This window comes from Chanos chanos, chromosome 5, assembly GCF_902362185.1.
Source record: "Chanos chanos chromosome 5, fChaCha1.1, whole genome shotgun sequence".
Taxonomy (NCBI): Eukaryota; Metazoa; Chordata; class Actinopteri; order Gonorynchiformes; family Chanidae; genus Chanos; species Chanos chanos.
In genome coordinates, this window is record NC_044499.1 from 5,909,991 (window position 1) to 5,936,263 (window position 26,273).

A 26,273-nucleotide genomic window follows, 5' to 3' on the forward strand; every position below is an offset into this window, starting at 1 on the left:
CTCCTCTCCTCTCCTCTTCTCTTCTCTTCTCTTCACTCCGTTCCTGTGCTCTCCTGTCCTGCTGGATGTAGGTGAGTGAGGTGGAGGTAAATGGGCAGATTGAGGCTGTGTGTGAGTCTGTGTTCAGTGAGATGGAATCCCAGGCGGTGGACGCTCTGGACCTGCCGATGCCTGGGTGTTTCCGCATGCGCAGTCACAGCTACGTGCGAGCCATTGACCAGGGCTGCTCTCAGGACGAGGAGGGGGGTCCCCTGCTCCCGGCCTCACCCCCCCGCACCACCACGACTGTCAGGACCATACAAAGCAGCACAGGTCAGGAGGCTCGTCCATACACACGGGGGCACACGTGTGCACATGCACTTACACACATGTAAATGTACATGTACACACACACACACACACACACACACCACACACAGGCACATACATTTGTGCTCTTATACACATATGCTCGCACTACACTGTTTGTTTTTTTCTTGTCAGCAAACACGGTTATAGTTATCTTATGCAAATTTGTGTAATTATCCCCATCATTTTCAAGCACTTTTTTTTTTTTAGTCCCTATTGTTTGTTCTCACAGCATCATTAAAACTCTTTAATTCTGTGTGGCCAAGTTCTGAGAGAATGTCCTTGTTGAGGAAAAAAGATTTGTTTTGGGAATTTTTGAATACTGCCTCAGAGCCTCTCTGTAGCAGTGTTGTCATCTGAAATTACCCCGGGCAAACTTACATAAGCATATAAAAAAATAAGAAAAAAAAAAACTAATTAAGCTTCATTGTTCAGAGAAGAGAGTAAAAATCATGCCACTTCCTCCGAGCTTCTCACTGTGTGCATGGGACATGGAGTCTCACCAGCCAGAAAAAAAAAAGAGAAAAGACAGGGAAAAAAAGTACGGACTAACATTTAGATATTGGGAAAAAGGGGATGCAGAGGCACGTGGGATCTGGTGTAGAACACCGCTGCCTTATTGGATCAGTTTGTTTTAAAAGGAATTCTGCAGGGAGAACGATTTGGCTGAATTAATTAACGAATAAAGACTCGTAGCACGGAGATTCCTTCACCTAAGGTGGTAACAGCACAGATATACAGATATGGTGAGCCGTTACAAAGAGCGCAAGGCTGTATGTGTGTGTGTGTGTGTTCTCGAAAATCAAGTTATTAAATCTCATGCCATTCTGTAATTCTACAGCCTCTGTCATCCTTTTAGCAGAAAATCATGATTCCTGTCCTAAAAATAACATTGTCCAATTCTCATATGGGAGCAATTTATGTCTTCTGAATCATCTCTTGCATCTCTTTTTCCCTTTTTTGAAGTATTGACAAATCATTTTGAACTTTCTCCATTAAAAAAACACAAAGGATTGAGCGACGATCAGAGAAAGGGGGGGGGACAGAACAGCTGGTCCGGATGAAAGACTATAAAGCATAAACACAGAGTTTTTTAATACATCAGAAGATGAGTGTGATTATGGAGAGATTGACCGGCTGACCCAGAGACATACTGCTGTAGATGTCAAACTGGACGTCCGATGAACTCTGGGTGACCTGATTACTCCCTTGGGGTGTTTTCTTTCCATCTGAAGCTACGGGCTAATCCTCTGGCAGCATCTGACATGTCCGTTTGATTTCATCCGATGAGACGCTGAAGTAGACGTCACGTGTTTATCTAAGGAAAATATCTGGACCCCTTTTGTTTTACCACACAACCGAGTACTCAGAGCAGGGGAGAGATGACGGATTGAATTTCTGTCAGTCCTCAAGGAACCGGTAATTGAGTCATCAAACCGGTTGTCACAGGAAAAAAAAAGAGGCAACTTTTTTTTTTCCCTTCTCAACTGAATCTGAAAGATTCAAGGCTCGTTCAAAAGAAGTCACTTAGGATTTTATGTGAAATTGCTTCATGTTGTGTCATACAGGAATGTATTGTAATTGCTCCCAGTGCACTGAATAAGAACACAGCACTTGATCATTTGAGTTCAAATGGACCCTAGCATCTAACAGAACATTGGAGGTGATTAAGCACTATATTTGAATTGTCTAACCCTGCTCCTGTGAGATTCTTATGTGGAGCCTTGTTGGTGTTGTTTTGCCCATGTTGAAGACTTTCTCTCTCTCTCTCTCTCTCTCTCTCTCACTCTCTGGGTTTATGTTGGAAATTAGAGTGCTGTGTTAGCTGTTGTTCTGGATGTTTCTCTGAGAGCCTAAGGCCAGTTAGGGAACACATATGGTGAGGGTCCTGCTGTACTTGCGTGGGAGACCCGCTGGGGCCAGGGTGACAGGCGGGGGAAAAAAAAACAGAGATGGAGAAGGTTTTTGGACTTGTGAATTTTTCATAAAGACCCCTCGAGGGAGCCAGGGGGATGAATTTACAGGGTTTGTGCCAGAAATTTCTTCTCTGGAATTCACAAACACATTGCACAAGACATACACAACACCCCCAAGAGCACAGAACACATGTCAGAATGACTACTTCCCTCCTGTAGAACACAGCACCCTCTGTGACACATCAGGTTCCCCCATTAGGACACAGTACACACCTCACAACCTCACTCTTCACCAGCAGAACACAGTACACACCTCACAACCTCACTCTTCACCGACAGAACACAGTACACACCTCACAACCTCACTCTTCACCAGCAGAACACAGTACACACCTCACAATCTCACTCTTCACCGACAGAACACAGTACACACCTCACAACCTCACTCTTCACCGACAGAACACAGTACACAGTACACACCTCACAACCTCACTCTTCACCAGCAGAACACAGTACACACCTCACAACCTCACTCTTCACCAACAGAACACAGTACACACCTCACAACCTCACTCTTCACCAGCAGAACACAGTACACACCCCATAACCTCACTCTTCACCAGCAGAACACAGTACACACCTCACAACCTCACTCTTCACCAGCAGAGCACAGTACACACCTCACAACCTCACTCTTCACGAGCAAAACACAGTACACACCTCACAACCTCACACTTCACCGACAGAACACAGTACACACCTCACAACCTCACTCTTCACCGACAGAACACAGTACACAGTACACACCTCACAACCTCACTCTTCACCAGCAGAACACAACACACACCTCACAACCTCACTCTTCACCGACAGAACACAGTACACACCTCACAACCTCACTCTTCATCGAACACAGTACACACCCCACAACCTCACTCTTCACCAGCAGAGCACAGTACACACCTCACAACCTCACTCTTCACCAGCAGAACACAGTACACACCTCACAACCTCACTCTTCACCGACAGAACACAGTACACACCTCACAACCTCACTCTTCACCGACAGAACACAGTACACAGTACACACCTCACAACCTCACTCTTCACCAGCAGAACACAACACACACCTCACAACCTCACTCTTCACCGACAGAACACAGTACACACCTCACAACCTCACTCTTCACCGACAGAACACAGTACACACCTCACAACCTCACTCTTCACCGACAGAACACAGTACACACCTCACAACCTCACTCTTCACCAGCAGAACACAACACACACCTCACAATCTCCCCTTTCACCAGCAGAACACAACACACACCTCACAACCTCACTCTTCACCAGCAGAACACAGTACACACCTCACAATCTCACTCTTCACCGACAGAACACAGTACACACCTCACAACCTCACTCTTCACCGACAGAACACAGTACACAGTACACACCTCACAACCTCACTCTTCACCAGCAGAACACAGTACACACCTCACAACCTCACTCTTCACCAACAGAACACAGTACACACCTCACAACCTCACTCTTCACCAGCAGAACACAGTACACACCCCATAACCTCACTCTTCACCAGCAGAACACAGTACACACCTCACAACCTCACTCTTCACCAGCAGAGCACAGTACACACCTCACAACCTCACTCTTCACCAGCAGAACACAGTACACACCTCACAACCTCACTCTTCACCGACAGAACACAGTACACAGTACACACCTCACAACCTCACTCTTCACCAGCAGAACACAACACACACCTCACAACCTCACTCTTCACCGACAGAACACAGTACACACCTCACAACCTCACTCTTCACCGACAGAACACAGTACACACCTCACAACCTCACTCTTCACCGACAGAACACAGTACACACCTCACAACCTCACTCTTCACCAGCAGAACACAACACACACCTCACAATCTCCCCTTTCACCAGCAGAACACAACACACACCTCACAACCTCACTCTTCACCAGCAGAACACAGTACACACCTCACAACCTCACTCTTCACCGACAGAACACAGTACACACCTCACAACCTCACTCTTCACCGACAGAACACAGTACACAGTACACACCTCACAACCTCACTCTTCACCAGCAGAACACAACACACACCTCACAACCTCACTCTTCACCGACAGAACACAGTACACACCTCACAACCTCACTCTTCACCGACAGAACACAGTACACACCTCACAACCTCACTCTTCACCAGAAGAGCACAGTACACACCTCACAACCTCACTCTTCACCAGCAGAACACAGTACACACCTCACAACCTCACTCTTCACCGGAAGAACACAGTACACACCTCACAACCTCACTCTTCACCGACAGAACACAGTACACACCTCACAACCTCACTCTTCACCAGCAGAACACAGTACACACCCCACAACCTCACTCTTCACCGGAAGAACACAGTACACACCTCACAACCTCACTCTTCACCAGCAGAACACAGTACACACCTCACAACCTCACTCTTCACCGACAGAACACAGTACACACCTCACAACCTCACTCTTCACCAGCAGAGCACAGTACACACCTCACAACCTCACTCTTCACCGACAGAACACAGTACACACCTCACAACCTCACTCTTCACCAGCAGAACACAACACACACCTCACAACCTCACTCTTCACCGGAAGAACACAGTACACACCTCACAACCTCACTCTTCACCGACAGAACACAGTACACACCTCACAACCTCACTCTTCACCGACAGAACACAGTACACACCTCACAACCTCACTCTCCACCGACAGAGCACAGTACACACCTCACAACCTCACTCTTCACCAGCAGAACACAGTACACACCTCACAACCTCACTCTTCACCAGCAGAACACAGTACACACCTCACAACCTCACTCTTCACCGACAGAACACAGTACACACCTCACAACCTCACGCTTCACCAGCAGAACACAGTACACACCTCACAACCTCACTCTTCACCGACAGAACACAGTACACACCTCACAATCTCACTCTTCACCGACAGAACACAGTACACACCTCACAACCTCACTCTTCACCGGCAGAACACAACACACACCTCACAACCTGACTCTTCACCAGCAGAACACAACACACACCTCACAACCTGACTCTTACCTAAAACAACACAATACTGACTCACAGCCTCAGTCTTACCCGACAGAACACAGTGCACACCTGAGAGAGAACTCACATGACTTTGAATTGTGGATTGGTGTCTTGTGCTGGATTTATACCAGAACCCCCTGGTCCGATATAACCATTGGGTAACAAGAGGCAGGAGGAAGGAAGAGGAGAATTGTTTGCACAAAGGCACAGGAAGTAGGGTATTCCAGATGGCGTCATAGGCTGACCGGAGACACGGAGTTATGGGTGTCGTCCATCTTCCAAACTTAAGTCGTGAATAAGTTCACTGCAGTTAAAAACCACCTGTGAGGAGTGGCCTCGTTTTAAACGAGTTTCGCAGAGTTAAACACCATGACAGTATTAGAGGACTGATTCAGATGCACTGGTTTATAAGTATTAGTCTGTAGATGAGCTGTTAGAGGAAACCTGTGCAGGGTCCTATTGTGTGTCACAATTATTTTTAAGAGAATAGCTGTTGCCACAACTTACTGAAGGACTCTCACTGTAGAAGACAGAAGATTTTGAGAGTTTTTCTGAAACCATGTCATTTGTCTCTTCCTCTTGCGTAACATTAAATAATCCATGTAAGAACACAGGAGCACTCTGGGATTTTCTGCTTTATTTTTTTAACGCCTCTACACGGTGTTTTTCACCGTTAAAGAAGGATACGGCGAGGCCGTGAGAAGACAAAGAAACAAGATTCCATGAATTATTGATCAGCTGAGATTAGGGCGTTGCTTTCTAATCCTTGTTAGATTAGATTAATGCTGAATGGAGTGTCCCTCTGCGCTGAGCTCCTCTGAAATTAGCTTTACTCTGTGTCTCTTATTACTCACTCACACTCACAGTGGGGTTTCAGCTGCGTTAACCCTTCGGGCCTCATTTCCTCCTTATGTTTTAATTGTTACCAGTGCACACCTTTAAGATCTACTGATGGTCTGGATCTGCCATAATACCTGTGTCACCTTTTTCGTCTCATATGCAGGACTGAGACAGAGTTCAGCAGAGTTCAGATCTTGACGTTGTATTCTCACGGCTTGTACATTTTTAGTCCAGTGGTTCTGTAGTTTTGGGGATGTCGATGGTGCACTGGGAGGCTGATATTAAAGATGTGTTTAAGATGGTTTCTCTCGCTGCGCGTAAACTGACTATGGTGAATATTTTTTTCACGTTATGAAGAGATGAAGCGATGGCATTTTATCTGTATGGACGGGCAGAGCTGTTCTCTGAACGGTGCGAACCCTGTCATCCTGTGTGTTGTATCCTCAGTTATCTCTGTGCCAGAGATGTCTTCTCCTCCATTCTGGACAAGCAGAGATAGATTCAGTGGTCATTTCTTTTTTTTCTTTTTTTTTTTTCTTTTTCCTGTTTGGACTGCATACTGGGACTGAGTTGACAGGCTGAAGGACGCTGACTCTGAGGGGACAGTGTGTTTGTGTTTGTGTGTGTGTGTGTGTGGGTGGATGATTGAGCTGTGTCAGGGTTGGCTGGGGACAAAGGCGGGACCTGATCTGACCTCTCAGGCGGAGGATGACCTTGGCCGGTCTGTGGGTAAGGGTTCAGACTGCGGACCCGCGTCTGTGCCGGGCCCTGCTGGGCGGCAGATTTATGGTCCGTTCCATCTGAGGGATCTGACATGTGGCCCATCCAGATGCCTGCGCCATGGAGACCGAGCCAGATGAATTATGGGATGTCTTACGGAGGAAGCTGTCAGGCTTGTCATTGAGAGGGCACTTCTTCACTTATACACACACACACACACACACACACACTTATGCACACACGCACGGACCCTGTGTGAGTCCACCATCTGCCTTTCAGTGAGTTGACCCACAGTTAGTCAGTCAGTGACATCACTGTTTATCAGGAGGATATATGTCGAGTGTGTTAAGGAAATTTCAAACCTATTTTTCGCTTGATAAGCTGTTACTGATTTACTCCCAAACCTTGGCAGCTGACTGTTGGTCTCATTTGTGAAGCTCAAACGCAGTCCTTTTGTACATATGATTTCCTGAATTTGTAATTTTTTGTTTCAATCCTCCATTTCCACTCCACTAATGGGGCCAAGACCATGACCCCCCTGGTGTAGTACCACATCTTGACCACACGGGGGCAGACACGAGCACAAAGAAACGAAGATGAGCTCAGAGAGTGATAGCCCAGACTTCTCCAGTAATGAACTCATTACAATGCATTTCCCCGTGGTCCGCCATGCTCACACATAAAGTGAGTTGTGAATTAACATGCTCAGATAGGTCCTCACTTCATGCTCCTATATTTCCCCCTTTTACAAACAGGAGTGGAAAGCACTAAACACTTCTGAGTTCTGAACGATTCCTCTCCCGCAACCGAAACAGCTTTCTGTGTTCTTGTTCGGGTTAACGAAAACTCCCGCGTGTTGTAAGCAAACCTGCTCGCCGAGCAGAATTCGTCTGCCGTGTGTCCGTAAGTGCTGTTCACGTCTCGACAGCCTTAAATATTTATATGTGAGAGAACTGAAAGCCTTTGGGAGCTTTAACAGGTACAGCTGTTAGTGTGAGAAAATGGATGCTGAAAGTGTTTGAAATGTCCGTTTTAGTGGAACGAGAAGAGGGTTAGAGGAACAGCCTGGGGCTGAAAGGTAAATGTGTGGGCTGTTAGTTTAACTTGTTTTTTTTTTTCTTCTAGGTTGTGGGTTCTTTTTGTTGTTGTTGTTGTTGTTTTTTTTTTCTATCATTCGGTGTTTCTGATGGGGATCGGCCAGACTGTTTGGATGACATTTGAAGTGTGTGACGTCTCAATCCTAACCCTGTCTCTGGTTCCTTATGCGTGCTGTAGAAATATCCTCCCACGCTGGCTGTGCTCTGTTCTCCCCCTCACTGCTACCAGACGCTCTCACTCACAGGAATATTCAGCAGGAGAAAAAAAAGACCAAAATGCTATTCTCTAACTCTGTTCAATTCTGCTCGGTCTACGTCAAGAGAGCACCTCAGTCAGGAGTAAAGATACGCTTCGTTATCTTATTAAATATTTTTCCCCCATTACAGGCCTAAGCTTCCACTCCACCCTTATGGACTTTAACACTGTGTGTGTGTGTGTGTGTGTGTGTGTGCGGTGTGTGTTTTTGAGTGTGTACGTCTGTGTGTGTGTGTGTGTGTGCTTTTGCATATGTATTTGTGTGTGTGTGAGAGAGAGAGAGAGAGAGAGGGGGAGAGGGAGAGAGAGAGACAGGGAGAGAGAGAGGGGGAGAGAGAGAGAGAGAGAGAGAGGGAGAGTGAGAAAGAGAGAGAGGGGGGGAGAGAGAGAGAGAAAGAGAGAGAGAGGGGGGGGGGGGGGAGAGTGAGAGAGAGAGAGAGGGGGGAGAGAGAGAGACAGAGAGAGAGGGAGAGTGAGAGACAGGGAGAGAGAGGGGGAGAGGGAGAGAGAGAGCGAGGGAGAGAGAGAGAGAGAGAGGGAGAGTGAGAGAGAGAGGGGGAGAGAGAGAGAGAGAGGGAGAGTGAGAAAGAGAGAGAGAGGGAGAATGAGAGAGAAGGGGGAGAGAGAGAGAGAGAGGGAGAGTGAGGGGGGGGGGGGAGAGACAGAGAGAGAGGGAGAGAGAGGGGGAGAGGGAGAGAGAGAGCGAGGGAGAGAGAGAGAAAGAGAGAGAGAAGGAGAGTGAGAGAGAGAGGGGGAGAGAGAGAGAGAGAGAGGGAGAGAGAGAGAGAGAGACAGGGAGCGAGTGAGGGCTACAGTGTGATTGTACATGACATGTGTGTAGTTCTGGTGCAGACCGAGCCTCAGGGTGGAGTGGAGCTGGGATAACATTGGTGCCAGACAGAAAGGCCGTCATAGCCACTCTGAAATGATGCCTGACTCTGAGAAACACACACACACACACGTAGGGGCAGGGCTTAAGGCCAGGGTTTACATCATTCAGTTGACACTTAATCAATTTTGGCAGTGCCCTGTTATGTGTAATGACTCTGTTGATTATTTTATGTGTCATTGTTTTATCACTGCTTTAGAGACTGTAACACACACACACACACACACAGGCACACACACACACACACACATAGGCACAGGCACACACACACGCGCGCACACATGCATATATGCACTGTAGTTGAAATGCTGAATGGGGTAAAGGTCACAGGCAGATCAGTAGGTAGAAGGACATTAGGAAATCCTTCTCCGTACTGTGTGTGTGTGTGTGTGTGTGTGTGTGTGTGTGTGTGTGTGTGTGTGTGTGCATGCGCGTGCATGTTCCTATGAGGGGGTGTATATGCTGGTAAACTGAGGTCTCTTTCTCTCTCGCCTGTCTGAAAGTATTATGCTCCTTAGCTAAAAAAAAAACTGCAAAATGTGCTGTGGCAAGTAAAACACACACACACACACACACACACACACTCACAGGCACACACATGCACGCACGCACGCACGCATGCACACACACACGCACACGCACACGCACACATGCTCACACGCACACTCACAGGCACACACACACACACACACTCACAGGCACACACACACACACACACGCATGCATGCACACACACACACAGACACGCACACACACGCTCACACACACACACACACTCACAAGCGCACACACACACACACACTCACAGGCACACACACACACACGCACGCATGCATGCACACACACACAGACGCGCACACACACACTCACACACACGCACACACACACTCACACTCTCACACACACACACACACACACACACACACACACACAAACAGGATCTGTCTCTAACACATGTGCGGAAATGGGTTGTGCATTTAGGTGCACTTACACAGATGTTCGGGTGACAAAAGCTATTTTTCCAAATTATACACAAGGGAGACAACACGCTATCCTACACACTTAACTCAGCTTCTTCCTGCTCCTCTCCCATCCTGACGGCCCTAGTGTCTAACCAGTCCGCAATACATTCTACAGCATGGAATATGTTATAAAGAATAAAGACCACGCGTTTTTCAATATGATATGGTTATAAGTTTGGGGGGGGGCAAATTTGGATGAGTGTAGGAGCAGGGCCTGTGGTGTAAAACCAGTCGTACAGAGCCTATGCAGTAGATATTAGATACGATTGTAACGTAGACCAGGGCAATGTCGTGTGACCGCTTCGCCCGTTTCATTAGCAAACACAGTGGCGTGATGAGGTTCTAACCGCGGTCCGCGTGTGGTAAGTGTTTAATGTGGGCTGAGAAGATGTGTACGTATGTAATGAGATTACGTAGCATAAGCCGATTCAGGAGGTTGGTTAATGCTCAACGTTTACTCACGCGTTGCTTAAGGACCAACTGTTCCCTTCTGTAGATCCCTGGACTTCAGCCGCTGTCCTTAAATAGCACACAGAGAGATGAGAGACAGAGAGAGAGGTACATTAGAGAGAGAGAGAGAGATAAAAAGTGGGCGGCAAGGGGTGAGGAGGGTGCCACTAAAAATGGCATCCTCTGCGTTTGTTAGGTCAACTGTGGGTCTTTGAGCCTTTTTGGAAATATGAAATTCAGCCATAGGCATGAGCCAGGGTTTGGCTGAACCAGTCTGTCTAGTGCATAGGAGACACCAGTAGGAGTTACCTTACATACGGTTACATTCCCTGGAGGACATACAGGACTATGATAACATGCGCATAAGAGATGAGAGATGAGAGAGGAGCTGAAAAGGTTTTGGGCCAGCAGGCACCTTTCAGTAACCATATTAACTAAATAATTTGACCTTATGTGAGTGCTCAGCAGTCAGAATGGTGATAAGCAGCTGTCAGCGTCACACAGATGCAGCGACGGTCTCCTGGAGTGTGTGAGACACACACACACACACACACACATACACACAGTCCAAAGGATCACAGTCCATACCGTTCTTGACCTTTACAGTCAGTCGCCCACTTGTGTGGTCCTTATTTAAGTAGCTCAGGTTAATTGGCTCTCAGAAGTGGGGTCTATCTCTCTCACACACACACACATACACACACACACACACACACACTCTTGGTCTTTTCACAGACAGTATTAAATACTCCAGGAACTAAAGCCGACACTGAACTGGTAAAGGCCAGAGATTCATGGCCGGACCTGGACGCTCCCTCTGCATATGTGTAATGTCGTCAGAATGGAGCAGATTTGATGGAGCGAAGCAGCCCCCTTCTCAAGATGAATTTTATCTTTGAGGTCATTTAAGGAGACTCTGAACGTTATCGGTGCAGACGCAGGACTGAGGATGAAGTTAATATTGAAATGGATGTGTGAGGTGATGAAGACGCTCGAATCAAGTGAAGCGGTGCGTGAAACGTCTCTCTTCCCCTCTCTCGACAGCCTCGTGCCCTCACTGAGAGCAGGAGCACGTGGAAAATGGTGTGTCAGGAAGAAAGAGACAGATTGTCTGCTCACAATTGATTTGTCTGTCACTCGCCCTGAAGATCGTATCGTTCACCTTGTCCTCAAAGCTCAGGGTCACTACGATATGTGTGCCGTCAGAAACACACACACACACACACACACACACACACACGTAAATGCATAGATACACACACACACGCACGGACAGGAAGAGAGAGAGAGAGAGAGAGAGAGACAGATGAAACGGAGGCCATGTGGACACACTTGTAGGTTCACCGCTCTGGAACTGAGCAATGCCGTCTGCTCCCGTCTTTACGTAGCGCTATGCTCTCACACAGTTTCAGAGGTATAAATTCAACCAGAAAAAACACGCAGTCCCACTGCAGTTAACAGTGCAGCCAGCTCAAAACACAACTACAGTATGCATGCCTCTATGCACCTCTTAACTTTGAACCAGATCTCAGCTGTCCTCTCTCACTCTGTTTATATATATATATATATATATATATACACACACACACATATATATATATATGTAGTATATATTGGGAGAGAGAGCGAAAGATCAGAAGATGTTTTATTTATGTGAGAGAGTACATTGTGGAGACAGACATCCGACGGGCAGTTTTTGTCGGCGCTGTGTCATTTGTGTGGTGAAGAGGAGCCGAGTTGAACGATGAGTCACATTCATCTGAAAAGCAGACAGATTTGAGTGTAGGTGTTCAACCTGTCAGAAACAGCAATTAACTACGAAAACCTGCATTTCAATCAACACGAGAGCGGCACAGAGAAAGCTATCTAATTGCTGGACTAATTAGCTTTACTCGTTTGCTCTCTTTTTGTGAGGACGCAGAGAGGGAGAGAGAGAGCATGATAGTTTGAGAGCCATAGATGCCTAGTGTTTGGGAATGAAAAGAAAACCTGGGAATTTTTCTCACCACATTACCTCTGTGCCGACTATAGAGGACTCCTTGGTCACACAGTCAGTTTCCATTACGGAAATGAGAGAGCTGGTGTGAATGGAGTGTATGTGAAGGCTAGTCTGTCTCAGAGAGAGAGAGAGAGAGAGAGAGAGAGAGAGAGGAGGCTGTTCTCTAAAGCTATGTCAGACAGTCAAATCTCTGGCTGTTAATATAGCTGACACATCATTGTTTCAGACTGTCTCTCTCTCACACACACACACAGACACTTATACTCACACTCACACACACACACCCATAAACTGGCTAACTCCAGAACAACTTCTGTCTGTCATTTCCTCATCTGACCCTGAGTGAATTTCTTATATAATACACACTGATGATATCATATCCATCACTTTAAAAATGTCAAATCATTTGCTCAAACAGGTGGGTCATTCGGTCTTGGGCTATGATTTTTGTTTTTTTTAATGCAGTAATAAATAAGAGACAGATAAATAAGCCGTGGGTAAAGAGGTTTGTGTAGGGTCTGCTTTAGTTACCCATCTTACATTTTAAGGTTGAATTCAAGACAGAAGGAGTAACACACACCATCTCTGTATTTATTTATTTATTTGTTTGTTTGTTTGTTTGTTTGTTTGTCTTTGCTCTTCGTGGAGTCTTTGTGTTGTGTGTGGATCACAGATTTTTTCATATGAAATGAGAAACACACACACACACGCGCACACACGCACACACACAGTCAGTCAGTGAACCAGTCAGAAATGAAACCCCCCCCCTTCATAGAAGTCTATGCTGCAGACGATATTGAACTAACTGATCTGCAACTGTGTGTGTGGGGGAATGTGTATGTGTGTGTGTGTGTGTGTGGGGGTGTGTATTTACCTTTTCTGACAACAGGAGTACTAACACTAGGCCTTAGTGCCACACAGAATGCAAATATAGCAAAATGACCCTGAACCATCAGCTATATATATTGGCAAAAACAAGATAAAATGATTTCAGAGCTGGAGAGACCCAGCAGGTCAGGCAGCACTGTTTCCCTTTAGACTGAGAACGCGGGTGAGCTGACTAAGGTAAAGGTTGCCAGCTGTAATTTACAGGTATGTCGGGTCCTTCAGAACCTCTGCTGCTGATTAACGGAAAAAGCAAACGAACAGATAAAAAATTATTTTTAAACTTCCGCTTTTTTGCGTGCAGACTTTGCGATAACGTTGTCTGCCAGCAGCGATGCTGAGAGTGTTACCCGTCGCTAGCTCTCCGGTGACTAAGGGGTGAGAGAGTGAGAAAGGGAGTTATGAAGGAGAGAAAGCTGGAGCGATGAAGACAGACTGTGTATGTGAGAAAGAGAGGGAGAGAGAGAGAGAGATAAATGAGTGAAGTTGGTGGAGCGCTGATCCTCAAAGCCCGAGCAGCTGTGGGACTTTATCATAGCAGCACATATTGCGGATGGTTGATCCAGTGTGTGAGAGTGTGTCTGTCTACCTGGCCAGAGCCTGTCTCGCTCCACACTGCAGGAATCTTAGACTTACAGGCCCAGAATCCACAGTCGACGGTTCCTGCGAAGCCTCATCCTGTCTCTCTCTCTCTATCAAAAACCCCAAAGACCCCACGCTCAAACCACAGACACAAACTTATAAATTTGTATGTCTATGAACAGGTCTGTGTCTGTGTGTCTGTGTGTGTGTGTGTGTGTGTGTGTGTGTGTGTGTGTGTGTGTGTGTGGGTGTGTGTGTGTGTGGGTGTGTGTGTGTGTGGGTGGGGTGGGGGGTGGGGGTGTCTGCATGCCCTTTGATAAGTGTTTTGAAGTAAGTGTTTATCAAAGCTAGCAGGTTTTTACTCCTCACCTATGTGTCACTGAGATGTTGTTTCCTCCCTAACTGCAGTGAGGGAACTTGCTAGAATGATCATTTCTCTTCTGTGGTCGTGGTGTGTGTCTGTGTGTGTGTGTGTGTGTGTGTGTGTGCGTGCGTGCGTGTGTGTGTGTCTCTGTATTTGCATGCGTTTTAATGGGAGAGAAAAAAAGAGAGAGAAAATTCTAACCGCTGTTTGGTTTGCACTTACCTGCCCTCCCGTAGGCGTCTACTCCTAGAATAGAAAAAGAATATTTTACCTCTCTCTGCCTCTCTCTCTCTCTCTCTCTCTCCCTCCCTCTCTCTCTCCATCTCTCACATTCACACACGTACTTAGACACCTCTGCCAGTGTCCTCTCGTCCTTGGCGCTAGACTCCATCTGAATGATCTCGTGTTTTTTTTTTGTTTTTTTTCTTTACATTACGTGTGTTATTTTCTCTGTCTTGGGGAGTTAAATGCTTGAGGAAATGATTCAGCACTCGTATGAAGTACTGAAGAGAGAGCACTAGCGTTAGCTGTGCAGAGCTCCCTCTCTCTCTCACAGCCAACAGATGGCCCAGTGAAGGAGTGCTACTTTACTGCTATTACAGAAATGGCTATAGATAGGAGCGTTTTCCGTTACGACCCAGCCGCGGCCACGAGAATATCACAGCCTGGCAAATACGTTGGAATTACGTCAGGCAGGTTTTGGCTTGTTTGGTTCGGTGGGTTGTTTCCTTTTTCTTGCTCTTCATTTTAGGTTTAGGGACAGACTCTTAAGTCATTATAGTAATGGAGACTCCTTTTGGGCTGAACGTTTTTATATCACGTAACCTTCTCCCTGAGATCATTTTGTTCACTCAGAAGGCTCCCTCTCAAAGCAGCTCAGGTGGTTAAAGCTGTCCTGTCATTCTTTCATCCTCTCTCTCTCTCTCTCTCTCTCTCTCTCTCTCTCTCTCTTTCCTTCTCTGTCTCTCTTTGTTACGTGGACCTGCTAAGTGTTCCGAAGGTCACAGCTTCAGATCAAAGCGAGATCAGCGAAAATCAGATCTTTACTAGGGTTTTCCAAAGAAGTCAGTGCAGCCATTTGGGAATGGGAGAGCGAAGTAAACATCCACAAAGATCAAAAGACAAAATTTACAAAATAAAAGAGAAAATTTACTCGGAAATTTGTGAAACTCACTCCAAGACTCAGCGGCGAACAGAACTTGAGGAGTCAAAAACACGGACGTGAGTGACGCATAACAAATTAACAAAAGCACAAGCACCAATCAACAGACATGAGTGTAAAACAGAGTTACAACCAGGCAGCGAAAACAGGGCCCGTGTGGCCCTCCGGCAACGAAAAGAAGGAATGGTGTTCACAATGGTGACACTCTCTCTCTCTTCTCTCTCTCTCTTTTTCTCTCTCTCTCTCTCTCTCTCTCTCTCTCTCTCTTTTTCTCTCTTTCTCTCTCTCTCTCTCTCTCGTGGTTTTCTCTCTCTCTCTCTCTCTCTCTCTCTCTCGCATTTTTTTTTCTCTCCTTCAGTGTCATCCTGTATCACCACATATAAGAAGACCCCTCCGCCCGTTCCTCCGCGCACTTCCACCAAACCGTTTATCTCCATCACGGCTCAGAGCAGCACCGAGTCGGCCCAGGACGCGTACATGGACGGGCCGGGGTCCCGGGGGGAGCCGGCCCTGCACTCGGGCCTGAGTAACTCCACAGAGAGCATCGACAGCATGAAAGCCCTGACCGCGGCCATCGAGGCCGCCAACGCTCAGATCCACGGCCCCGCCAGCCAGCACGTTAGCAACAGCACCGTCACCATAACAACCAGCAGCTCCGTCCCTCTGTCCGCCCTGGAGGATGGACGCAGGGAAGCACTCAGGAAGAGCAAGTGTCTCTCCATCGGCATTCAGGTGGGTCCGTGACAGAGGTCAGGCGCTACATTTCTCTCGCGGAATCTGGCGGACTGTTCCGGAAAGCAAAAAACGCTTTTCATGGCTGGTATGCAATAGTTGTCCCGCTGTCCTTACTGACAGCTAGCAGGTGCTGGAAAAAAGAAAGTGAGTGCGTGCTTTTTTTTTTTTTATTTTTAAATTTGTTTTGAAATAATCCTATACAGTTTAATGATCTCTCCTGATTTTTGTTATGCTAACATGATAAAGTTGTTGTCTTTAAACGGAGAGGGGGCGGAGCCAGGCTTATATTTTTAAAACTGGAACCCTGATGATTCGTAGGCTGGCCTTCCCTCCCCCACATCAGACTTGTGTGAAACTTTCTACACTCCTCTTTCTTTCTTTGCCTTTCTTTTTCTTTTCTTTTTCTTTCTTTCCTGTTTACACTGTGAGCATAGGATGTGTATTCTTTTAACCTTTTTTATTTAAAATATCATAACGTAAATTTCATCCAATGCGATGACCTTACAGTAAATCGATTATGATGTCTCTGGATGCGCGGTTCTGTGGTTGCCCTTATTGACCCACGTTCGTACGACCGTGTAACGTAACGTGTGTTTAACAGGTGGACGGACCAGAGGAAAATTTCGAGATGGAGGACCAGTCCAAATTCCAGTCAGTCGGCGTTCAAGTCGAGGAAGAGCGAGGGTGAGTGTGACAGTGTGTGTGTGTATGTGTGTGTGTGCGTGCGTGTGTGTGTGTCCGAGCACACGTGTGCACTGACAGACAGGCAGTATGTTCTCTAAGGTCTTCCAGAGGCTGTCTGTGTTCCTCTCGGTTGTCGTGGTTACAGTCGTTGATACAGATCCCTGTCGTTAGGACAAGTTTCTGTTTCGGTAACTGTGCAGTGACTCTTTACTGCTACGCAAACGCTGTCCTTTTCATGACTCCTGACAACCAAGCTCTGAGATACTCCCCTTTTGTATTTTATTTTCTGACTGGTATTAGATAATAGAACCGAGAGAACTCAAATAGAACTCTGTTCATCTCTGACTGGTGTTGTTTTCATGGTAAAAAAAAAAAAAAAGCGATGTTTTGTAGTGATGTTTTGGGAACAGATTTGGGACAGATTTATGAGTTGGACTGAACCTCTCACCCTGTTCTGAGTTGTCTGGTACCTTTGCATTCTCTTTCTCTCATCTTTTGCATTCTGTTTCTCTCGCTAGTGTTTAGCGCCCTCTACAGTTTGGAATGGCTATAACAGCCAGTGATAGAACTCTGAGAGTGTGGACGCAGCTTTTGACCAGATTACTCCACACACATCAAGCTTTCCATGACACTGTAATTAAAATTCTTGCATTTTTATTGATTAAGTTAACATTTCTTATTTAGAATTGACTTTTTTCTCTTTTAACTTTAATTTCCAACGCTGTAATCACAGAAGAAGCATTTCAAACCACATCCACCTTCAGCACTTCCTACCGTCTGCCATTATATTATTCAACACTTCCTACCATCTGTCATTATATTATTCAACACTTCCTACAGTCTATCATTATATTATTCCGTGCCATGTTCCTTTGTTAAAGTTTCTTTGAAAGTTGAAAGTTTGAAAGCCGAAGAACATTGTGTCTTCTGGAAAATTCCGCTACGCCGGTCCTCATCTGAAATCAGACCTTCCTCTCCACAGGACAGTCAGGCACTCAGTATTTCATATATCAGCTCTCACCACAACAGCTTTATCCACTTCTCTGACTCTCTGCTATCACTATGGCTCGAGTGTGTGTGTGTGCACGCACGCGCGTTTGTGTCTGTGTGTGTGTGTCAGTGTGTGTGTGTGTGCGCGTGTGTGTGTGTGGGTGTGTGTGTGCGTGTGTTTGTGTGTGTGTGTCTGTCTGCGCGTTTGTGTGTGTGTGCGCGCGCGCGCGTGTGTGTGTGTGTGTGTGTGCGCGCGCGTGTGTGTGTGTGTGCGTGTGTGTGTCTGTGAGTGTGCGTGTGTGTGCACCACAGTGGAGGATTACAGGAGACTCCATTAGACAGATGTCTGTGTTTTTGTCAGGAAGAATACAACCCAGGAACACTCAGCTGGTGTCAGTCCAGGCTATGGTTGATTATGAAAGTTTCAAATCTTTATTTTTATTCCGAAGAGGAAAGGGGAGTGGTTTAGGTGATTACACCTTAATTGTGTTTTGACTTTTACTTTTATATGGGGGAATAACACGTCATTTTAAATGTGTGCTTTGGGATTTTTTTTTGTTTGTTTTGTAAGGTAGAGTGAGGTCATTGAATGACCGTGGATTCGTTTACATAAGTTATGCGTGGAAATGCATGGAGACGGTTCTCTGCTTACCTTTTTGGCAGTTACCGGCGTTTCCAGCGCTCCAACAGCGTGACGGCGGCCGTACAGGCAGACCTGGACCTGCAGGACTATACCGACTGTCCGGCGGACTCTCTGGAGACGGACCTGCTGCCGTCCGGATGCCTGTCTCGGCAGTACTCCCGTGACGCCGCCACCTCCACCGTCAGCATCCAGGGCTCAGGGAACCACTACCACGCCTGTGCCTCCGACGAGTATGACGACGTGGGCTTCGACCCGTCCATCCTGCCCCCGCCCGACCCCTGGATCGACAGCGTGACGGAAGACCCGCTGGAGGTGGTGGGGCGTTCCGTGTGTCAGAGAGACGGCCGCTGGTTCCTCAAGCTCCTGCAGGCGGAGACCGAGCGGATGGAGGGTTGGTGTAGGCAGATGGAGCAGGACGAGCGGGAGAACGACCTGCCGGACGACAGTGAGTGGTGTGGCTCGTTGCCTTGGCGACACGTCAAGCGCTTCGGCGATGTCACTTTTGCCGTGTTATAACTGAATCGCGTCCCCCCCCCCCGGGTTTGGTTACTGTAAATAGTATCATTATTCCTTTATGTTTTCACTAAAGCAGTCAGGCACACAAACGAAGCGAATCATCTCTGTCACGGCTGTTCTCACAAAGGTTGTCACCCTGTCACTAATTCATCATACCGTCACAAAACGCAATCTCTTATGTGAGAATGGTCATCACCTCTGTCACTGTAGTGACTATTGCTGCCCCAACAGACGTCAGCTCTGTGACAGTGATCTCATTACTCATCACTGTTAAAGTGCTTATCCAATAAGCTCAGAATGAGTTCTCATCACCTCGTCTCCTCTGTACACACAAACACAGCAACCACATCCAGGCCAGGCAGCAGCAGGAAAGCAAAGCACACGTCATCACTACTTCCAACGCATCTTCCATTCATGGGACAGGAGTAAATAACACGTGCATGTGTGTGTCTGTGTGCGTGTGTCTGCGTGTGTGTGTGTGTGTGTGTGTGTGTGTGTGTGTGCGTGTTCTGTACAGTCTTGGGGAAGATACGCAGTGCGGTGGGGAGTGCCCAGCTTCTTATGTCTCAGAAGTTCCAGCAGTTCCGGGAGCTCTGTGAGGAGAACCTGGTGAGTCAGAGCGGTGTAAATTGGATATGTGAAAAACACAGTGACACCACACTGACACAGACAGTGAGACTCACCACATATCAGAGCAGTGCTCATTGGATATCTGAAAGCCAAACGGCACGACACTGAATAATTTAGTTACACCACAATGACACAGAGAGTTCAGTTACACTACACTGACATGAGACTCACCCTAAATCAAACATCAGTTGGACTATTTTGTATTAAATCAGAGGGGGATCAGTGTTGATGTTTGTTTTGTTTTGTTTTGTTTTACCATGGCTTTTCCTCTGTCTCTCTCTCCCTCCCTCTCTCTCTCTCTCTCTCTCTCTCTCCTTCTTTTAACTCTAAACACACACGCTGCATGGCCCGGGGTCGATCAGAACCCCAATGCTCACCCACGGCCTGTCTCACAGGACCTGGCCGGGTTCTGGGACATGCTGCAGCTCTCCATAGAGAACATCAGCCTGAAGTTTGATGAACTCCACCAACTCAAAGCCAACAACTGGAGGCCCCTGGACCCTCCGGAGAGAAAGGTACAAAAGATAGCGAAAGCCGGTTCAGCAGGTGTATCAGCACACATATACATAGCCATGGAGTGTGAGTTCAGATGCTGATTTGAAAAAAACAAAACAAACAAAAAAAAACAGCAAAAAAGAGTCTTTCTTGTCCTTATGTGGCTTTAAATGAGTAAAGAATCAGTTCTCTGTCCTCTGTTTGCATGATCTCCATGCCACTGCTGTAAATGCCATGCCTCCAGTTTCTGATTGTAACATTAAGTGTTCTTTAAGGGTTTGGCAACTGCCAGCTTTATGACGTCATGAGTTCGGTCCAGAATTATGGGACTAATATTAAAATTGGTCAAGCCAGTCTGAATGAATTGCCATTAATCGTCATATTTCTCAAGACTTAAATTCACAATTTTTTTTTACTGAGAGTAAACCTCAGCCCCTCAGCCTTCAGTCACACAACATATATACGTCTAGATATATAAATATATGGATATGCGCATGTAAATACATAAATACATAGATGTACATGTGCAGACATATGGGAATTTAGACATGCCGATACACAGGTATAGTTTTAGATATATAGATACATAAATATATACAGATAAAGACATGTGTATAAAATGAGTTCAGTAGATATACTAATATGGATTGGGCCAATTACATGTCAGATTGTAAAAAGTTTGTTGTTGCCATCCTTTTCGTCATACACTGGCCTGATGTTATTGATGTCTTTAATTGTATGTACTGTTTATGGCTGTAAGTGTTTTTTTTGTTTTGTTTTGTTATGTTTAGTTTTGTTTTGTTTTCTTGTTCACTCTTGAGTTCCTGACATCCTCTTCCATGTATTTTTGTTTGTTTTTTATTCGACAGTGAGCCGTTTTAAGACGTCATTCCATCTGGCACACACCGGGGGGCGCCACACTCTCTCTCTCTCTCTCTCTCTTCTCCCTCTCCTCTCTCTCTCTCTCTGTCTCTCTGTCTCTCTCTCTCTTTCTCTACCCCCCCGAGAAACCTCTCACCCTCGCTGGGCCGTTCGCTTACCTCATGCTGTCGCCTGCGCGTGCTGCGCTGCTCGTTAGCGCGAGCCGCGGCTGTCCTTAGCGCTGTCTGTGTGCAGGTGTGCCGTTTGCCGTCTTCACCTCTGTCTCCCTCGCAACTCACCCGCGGCGGTTAACTGACTGTTTGTCATCCCTGTTCAGGAGAGGAGGCTGCCTCCCCCCGTGCCAAAGAAACCCCCGAAAGGCCACCCTCCCCTGGCCAGAGATAGGTCCCTGGAGAGCACGGAGAAGGTACGACAGGAGGCGCGAAAGCGTTTAATGGCGGCCAAGAGAGCCGCTTCCGTGCGGCAAAACTCAGCCACAGAGAGCGCAGACAGCATCGAAATCTATATTCCAGAAGCCCAAACCAGACTATGAGTCACAGACGCGCACACGCACACGCACACGCACACACACAAACAAACAAAAGGGCACAGCTCGGCTATCAGGAGCACACCAGACAGCATGAAGAGCTGTTTTCCTAAAGCAAAGATGTGAAATGAGTTACATAACCACTCTCAAAAACACACATACACGCACACACATACACACACACACACACACATACATGCACACATACACCAGCTCCACATTCTAGCACACACATTCATTACACTCATACATGCAAACTCATGTATACATATCATACTGAGAAGAGCACATTTACATTGTAGAGATGATGGTCTCTAAGGCATGTAGGTGTCTTGGCTTGCACACACACACACACACACACACACACACATGCACGCACACATACACACACACACAAACTCCCAAATAGACACACACTACACGGTTTGTAAACACACTGTGTATCTGCACTTGTTTTTCTGTGAGTGTATATTTGTCTTTATACACACACAAGCACACACACTGGAGGGATACCATCTGTGTTTGGACCTTTTTCAGTAATCAGTACACATAGCATCGCAGATACACAAGTGCATTATGAGTGGTCACTACACTCATATGTGTAGACACAAGCATTAATAACCAGTTACATTATGACACATACACAACGCAGAGACACACATACACACACACACACACACACACACACACACACAACACACTCACACCCTCAGGAGGAAGGGAGCAAGCTCTTTGCTTGTAAAATAACCTGTTGTATACATTTTCTGTGAAAGAACAGGGAATGTAATGACAGATAGTCTTTTCCACAATTTTTTCCTGTCTTTTTTTCCCTCTCTCTCTCTCTCTCTCTCTCTCTTGCTTTCTCCTGACCGTTGTGGAGAAATGTGATCGTATTTTTGTCTTCGGCCGCGTGACTTAAATCCTCCACACAGTTTTCGAAAAACCGGGGGGGGGAAAGACCCTTTTCTCCTCCTTACCCTTCTGTCCAAAGTTTGCCAGTGCCATTTTTTTGCATTCTCCTTCAGCGGAAGACCGATGTAACATAGCCACTTTGCAGCAATTTTACACGTCTGAGGTTCTTTGCCTTTCCGTTCCAACTCCTCAAGGAACGAAAGACCGTTTGCACAGACAGATGTGGATTGACAACTGCCACAGGAAAAAAAAAATAAATACATAAACTGAACGAAAGAGAGGAAAACCAAGCCTCTCGTCCAATCAGACGATCCGTCCCTGACGTGTTGCCTCTGCAGACACTAAATGTGCTGAGTGTTCCCCTCAGTGCTGTTGTGAACGGGCAGAATTCTCCGTAACGGGCCGGTACCACAGCACTGCTGAGGCCTCTGTGAATGATGGGATCCATGTGTTTAAACCAGGGTAAGCTGGCTGCCCTGAGCTACCCAACATCTACTGCACCATAAAACACACAGATGGATTAATCAAATGCCTTTGTATCTCATTTCAAACAGTTCTCTCTCTCTCTCTCTCTCTTTCTCTCTCTCTCCCTCTGCTCTTTTTATTGTAGTGTAATTGGATGATTATTAAAACAGAACAGGGTATCTTATATTATGCTTAAGCAATATTCTTTGGAGATTGGAAACAAGCTGTCAATCATAGTTCTCATTCCACTGTAATACTTTGGTGTTTGGTGTGGAGATTTTATCTGTAATAGGTTGGTTCACCGGTTAATGAAAAGGATGCCTTCACTATTCTGTAGCTACCTTTTTTTTTTTCATTTCTTATTAATGCTGATTGCTTGCTATTGTGAATGCTAATCAATACTCACTCTAAAGAGAGTCCATTCTCCTTATTTGAAAATCTCTTTAGTCATACGTGGCACATTTTAGAAATATGATATTGTTTATTGTATGTTATACAAATGAACTTCCTATTTTTTTTTTCTAAAGTAGAATGCAGGTTATATGTGGATTTCTACGTGGACTGATCATCTCTGTGTTCCTCAGCAGAGTAATTCCCCAGATCATGTGAAACGGAGAGAAAAAGGCGGGAAAAAAAAAAAACAAACGAAACATCAATGCAAGGTTTTTGTTGTCTCAATGATGTCTTTCTGGTAGCAAGTTCAGTGATCTAATTTTTTTATCATAAAATTGTTTGTGTTACAGTTGGGGAGAGAAGCTTTTCTTCTTTTTTGGGGGAGGGGGTGTTTTTGTTTGGTTTTTTTTTGTTTTTTTTGTTTTGTTTGTTCATTTGTTTTGTTCCCAGCTGGGGGCGTGACTCTTTGAGAGGACCATGTGACTAACCCTGTCCAATCCTATACTTTGGAGGGTGGGGCTTAGCATTTAAACACTCAGGATGAGATGAGGATACAGTGAGAGCAGCAAAATCAGGGTCTCCCAGTGGTTATGTCTTTGTGTGTGTATGAGTGTGTGTGTGTGTGTGTGTGTGTGTGCGTGCGTGCGTGTGTGTGTGCGTGCATGTGTATGTTGTACATGCACCTGTGTGTTTCAGTTATAGAATGTGTGTGGTTGTGTGTGTGTGTGTGTTTTGCGTGTGGGGATTTGGTAACGTACAAGTGAGTGTGTTTGCGTGCAGGTCTCTAAAAGTGCTTCCTAATTTTGTTGGTGATCACAAGTGTTTTGATTTTTTTGTTTTCAGATGAAGTAGCCTATGAACATATATGTACATTATGGAAATCCCCTTGTATTTAAATGAGTCCACAGTGTTTGTACAGAAATGAAAAACAAAGAGCATGCAGACACACTATGAGTCATATAAATCTGTATCTGATTTATATCTTTTTGTAACTTCTGGTTAAGTTTAGATCTTATGTTTGTTTGTTTTTCTTTTCTTTTCTTTTTTTTTCTCTCTGTACCTTCCTAATAGAAGTAGTGACCCAGAGAATAATTATATTTCTTCAGAACGGATCAGCGCAAATAAAAAGAAAAAAAAATGGTTGTATGACCATAAGTTACATTATTCTATAATATAATATAATGTGTATTGTAATAACTGAAATACAATAATAATCTGTATTGAACATTCCCAGTTTTTTATCCCCATGGGCATACAGTCTTACCTGACACCCATTACTGTTTATCATAAAACTTGTCTGTCTGTCACGTCTGTTGCTTTCTCCATGGTAATGATGGTATTGAGAGGGGTGTGTTCTTGTTTTGAGAACACTGAAGAATAATAGATTTTTTTTCTTTTTGGTTCTAATCAATACCTGTGTCAGTTAGAGCTGCTTCCACCTCACGCTTCAGTCTAAGGGTTATCCTTTCATCTCTACTCTCTGTATGCTTTTCAGAGTATCATACACCATTTGCTTTTCATAGTGTCATGTACCACTTGCCAGTAACCTGGACACTGCCAAAAGACATGTTTGTGGGTAAATCATCTGCCTTGGTCTCTCCAGTGACCACAGGTTTGACCAGGAGTTACCATTGCTTCAATCTGTGATGTTCTGAAACATGTACCGATTATGATTTACATTGTAATTGACCTTCTCTCCGTAGGTCATGACAGATAACTCCATGTCCCAAACTTATTCATGTTTCTGCCTTTGTTTAATATAGTGTGTATTAATCCGAGTCATTAAAGACAAGGCTGCACAGATGGTTGACGTTGCTCTAGCAGCATTTCTCTCCTTTCTTGAATTCATATGAAGTCATTTTCTTTAGGTGACGTCAGTTCCCTTGACTCAGTTCTGCCGTGCTGTTAACTGATGAAATCAGTGATTTTCGCACATGAGAAGAGCTGCCCTGGCCTGGCCTGGGTCATTAAAACTCAGTTGCTTATGAAGACTTCAGATTAATGTGAAATTAAAAAAAAAAAAAAAGAAAAAAAAAAACAATGGATAAAACTAAGATTGTGACCAATATTTTAAACCAATGTTTAAACCTTACATGAAGCATCAACAGTAAGAAACCTTTTGTTTGAGGAACTGGTGTCCTTATTTGTTTGTTTATTTATTTGTTTGTTTATTTATTTGTTTGTTTAGTTATTTATTTACTTATTTATTTATTATTTTTATACAGTTTGAGTTCCGTTTGGTGATCTGTCAGGCTATCCCCATGATATTGTGAATATGTTGTAATGTATGTATAAACATCATATGTGTATACATACAATGAACACAGAAATAAAACCATCATAAAACTGTTTCTCTTCTGCTCTCGACATTTAGCTGAAGCTTAATCACAAATCTGGGGTATTTACTTCTGCTCCGTTACCTGTGCGACAGGTACAACAGCACTGCAGTCAAAAGTTGACTGAAAATGGCCACTTGTGTTTCCTGTCCCCTAGTGATGTCGTAGTTTCTCTCATTTCTGTTGACCTCGTCCTGAAGTTATTCATGTTTCATATGGGGTTGTGAGGACTGAGACGCTAGGCCTTAGTAAATATATATAGACAAGCTTGGCTCACTTTTAAGAAACATGTGCTTGGCTTCAGTGTGTTAGTGAATAGATGATTTACTTAGGAAAAGGAAAATAAGTTTTAAGAAGTGATGTACACGGAGTCCA

General features: G+C 45.4%; 1 protein-coding gene across 1 annotated transcript in view; it reads left to right on the forward strand.

Annotated features, from left to right (window-relative positions):
* dlgap1a (discs, large (Drosophila) homolog-associated protein 1a) overlaps positions 1–21,798 on the forward strand; it is a 33,076-nt gene extending 11,278 nt beyond the window's left edge. The window contains exons 4-10 of the mRNA XM_030774530.1: positions 72–312; positions 16,050–16,423; positions 17,028–17,110; positions 18,764–19,188; positions 19,777–19,868; positions 20,252–20,404; positions 21,583–21,798. Of these exons, the coding sequence (XP_030630390.1) occupies positions 72–312; positions 16,050–16,423; positions 17,028–17,110; positions 18,764–19,188; positions 19,777–19,868; positions 20,252–20,404; positions 21,583–21,798 (1,584 nt within the window). The remainder of the gene's footprint in view (positions 1–71; positions 313–16,049; positions 16,424–17,027; positions 17,111–18,763; positions 19,189–19,776; positions 19,869–20,251; positions 20,405–21,582) is intronic.
* The last annotated feature ends 4,475 nt before the right edge of the window (positions 21,799–26,273 follow it).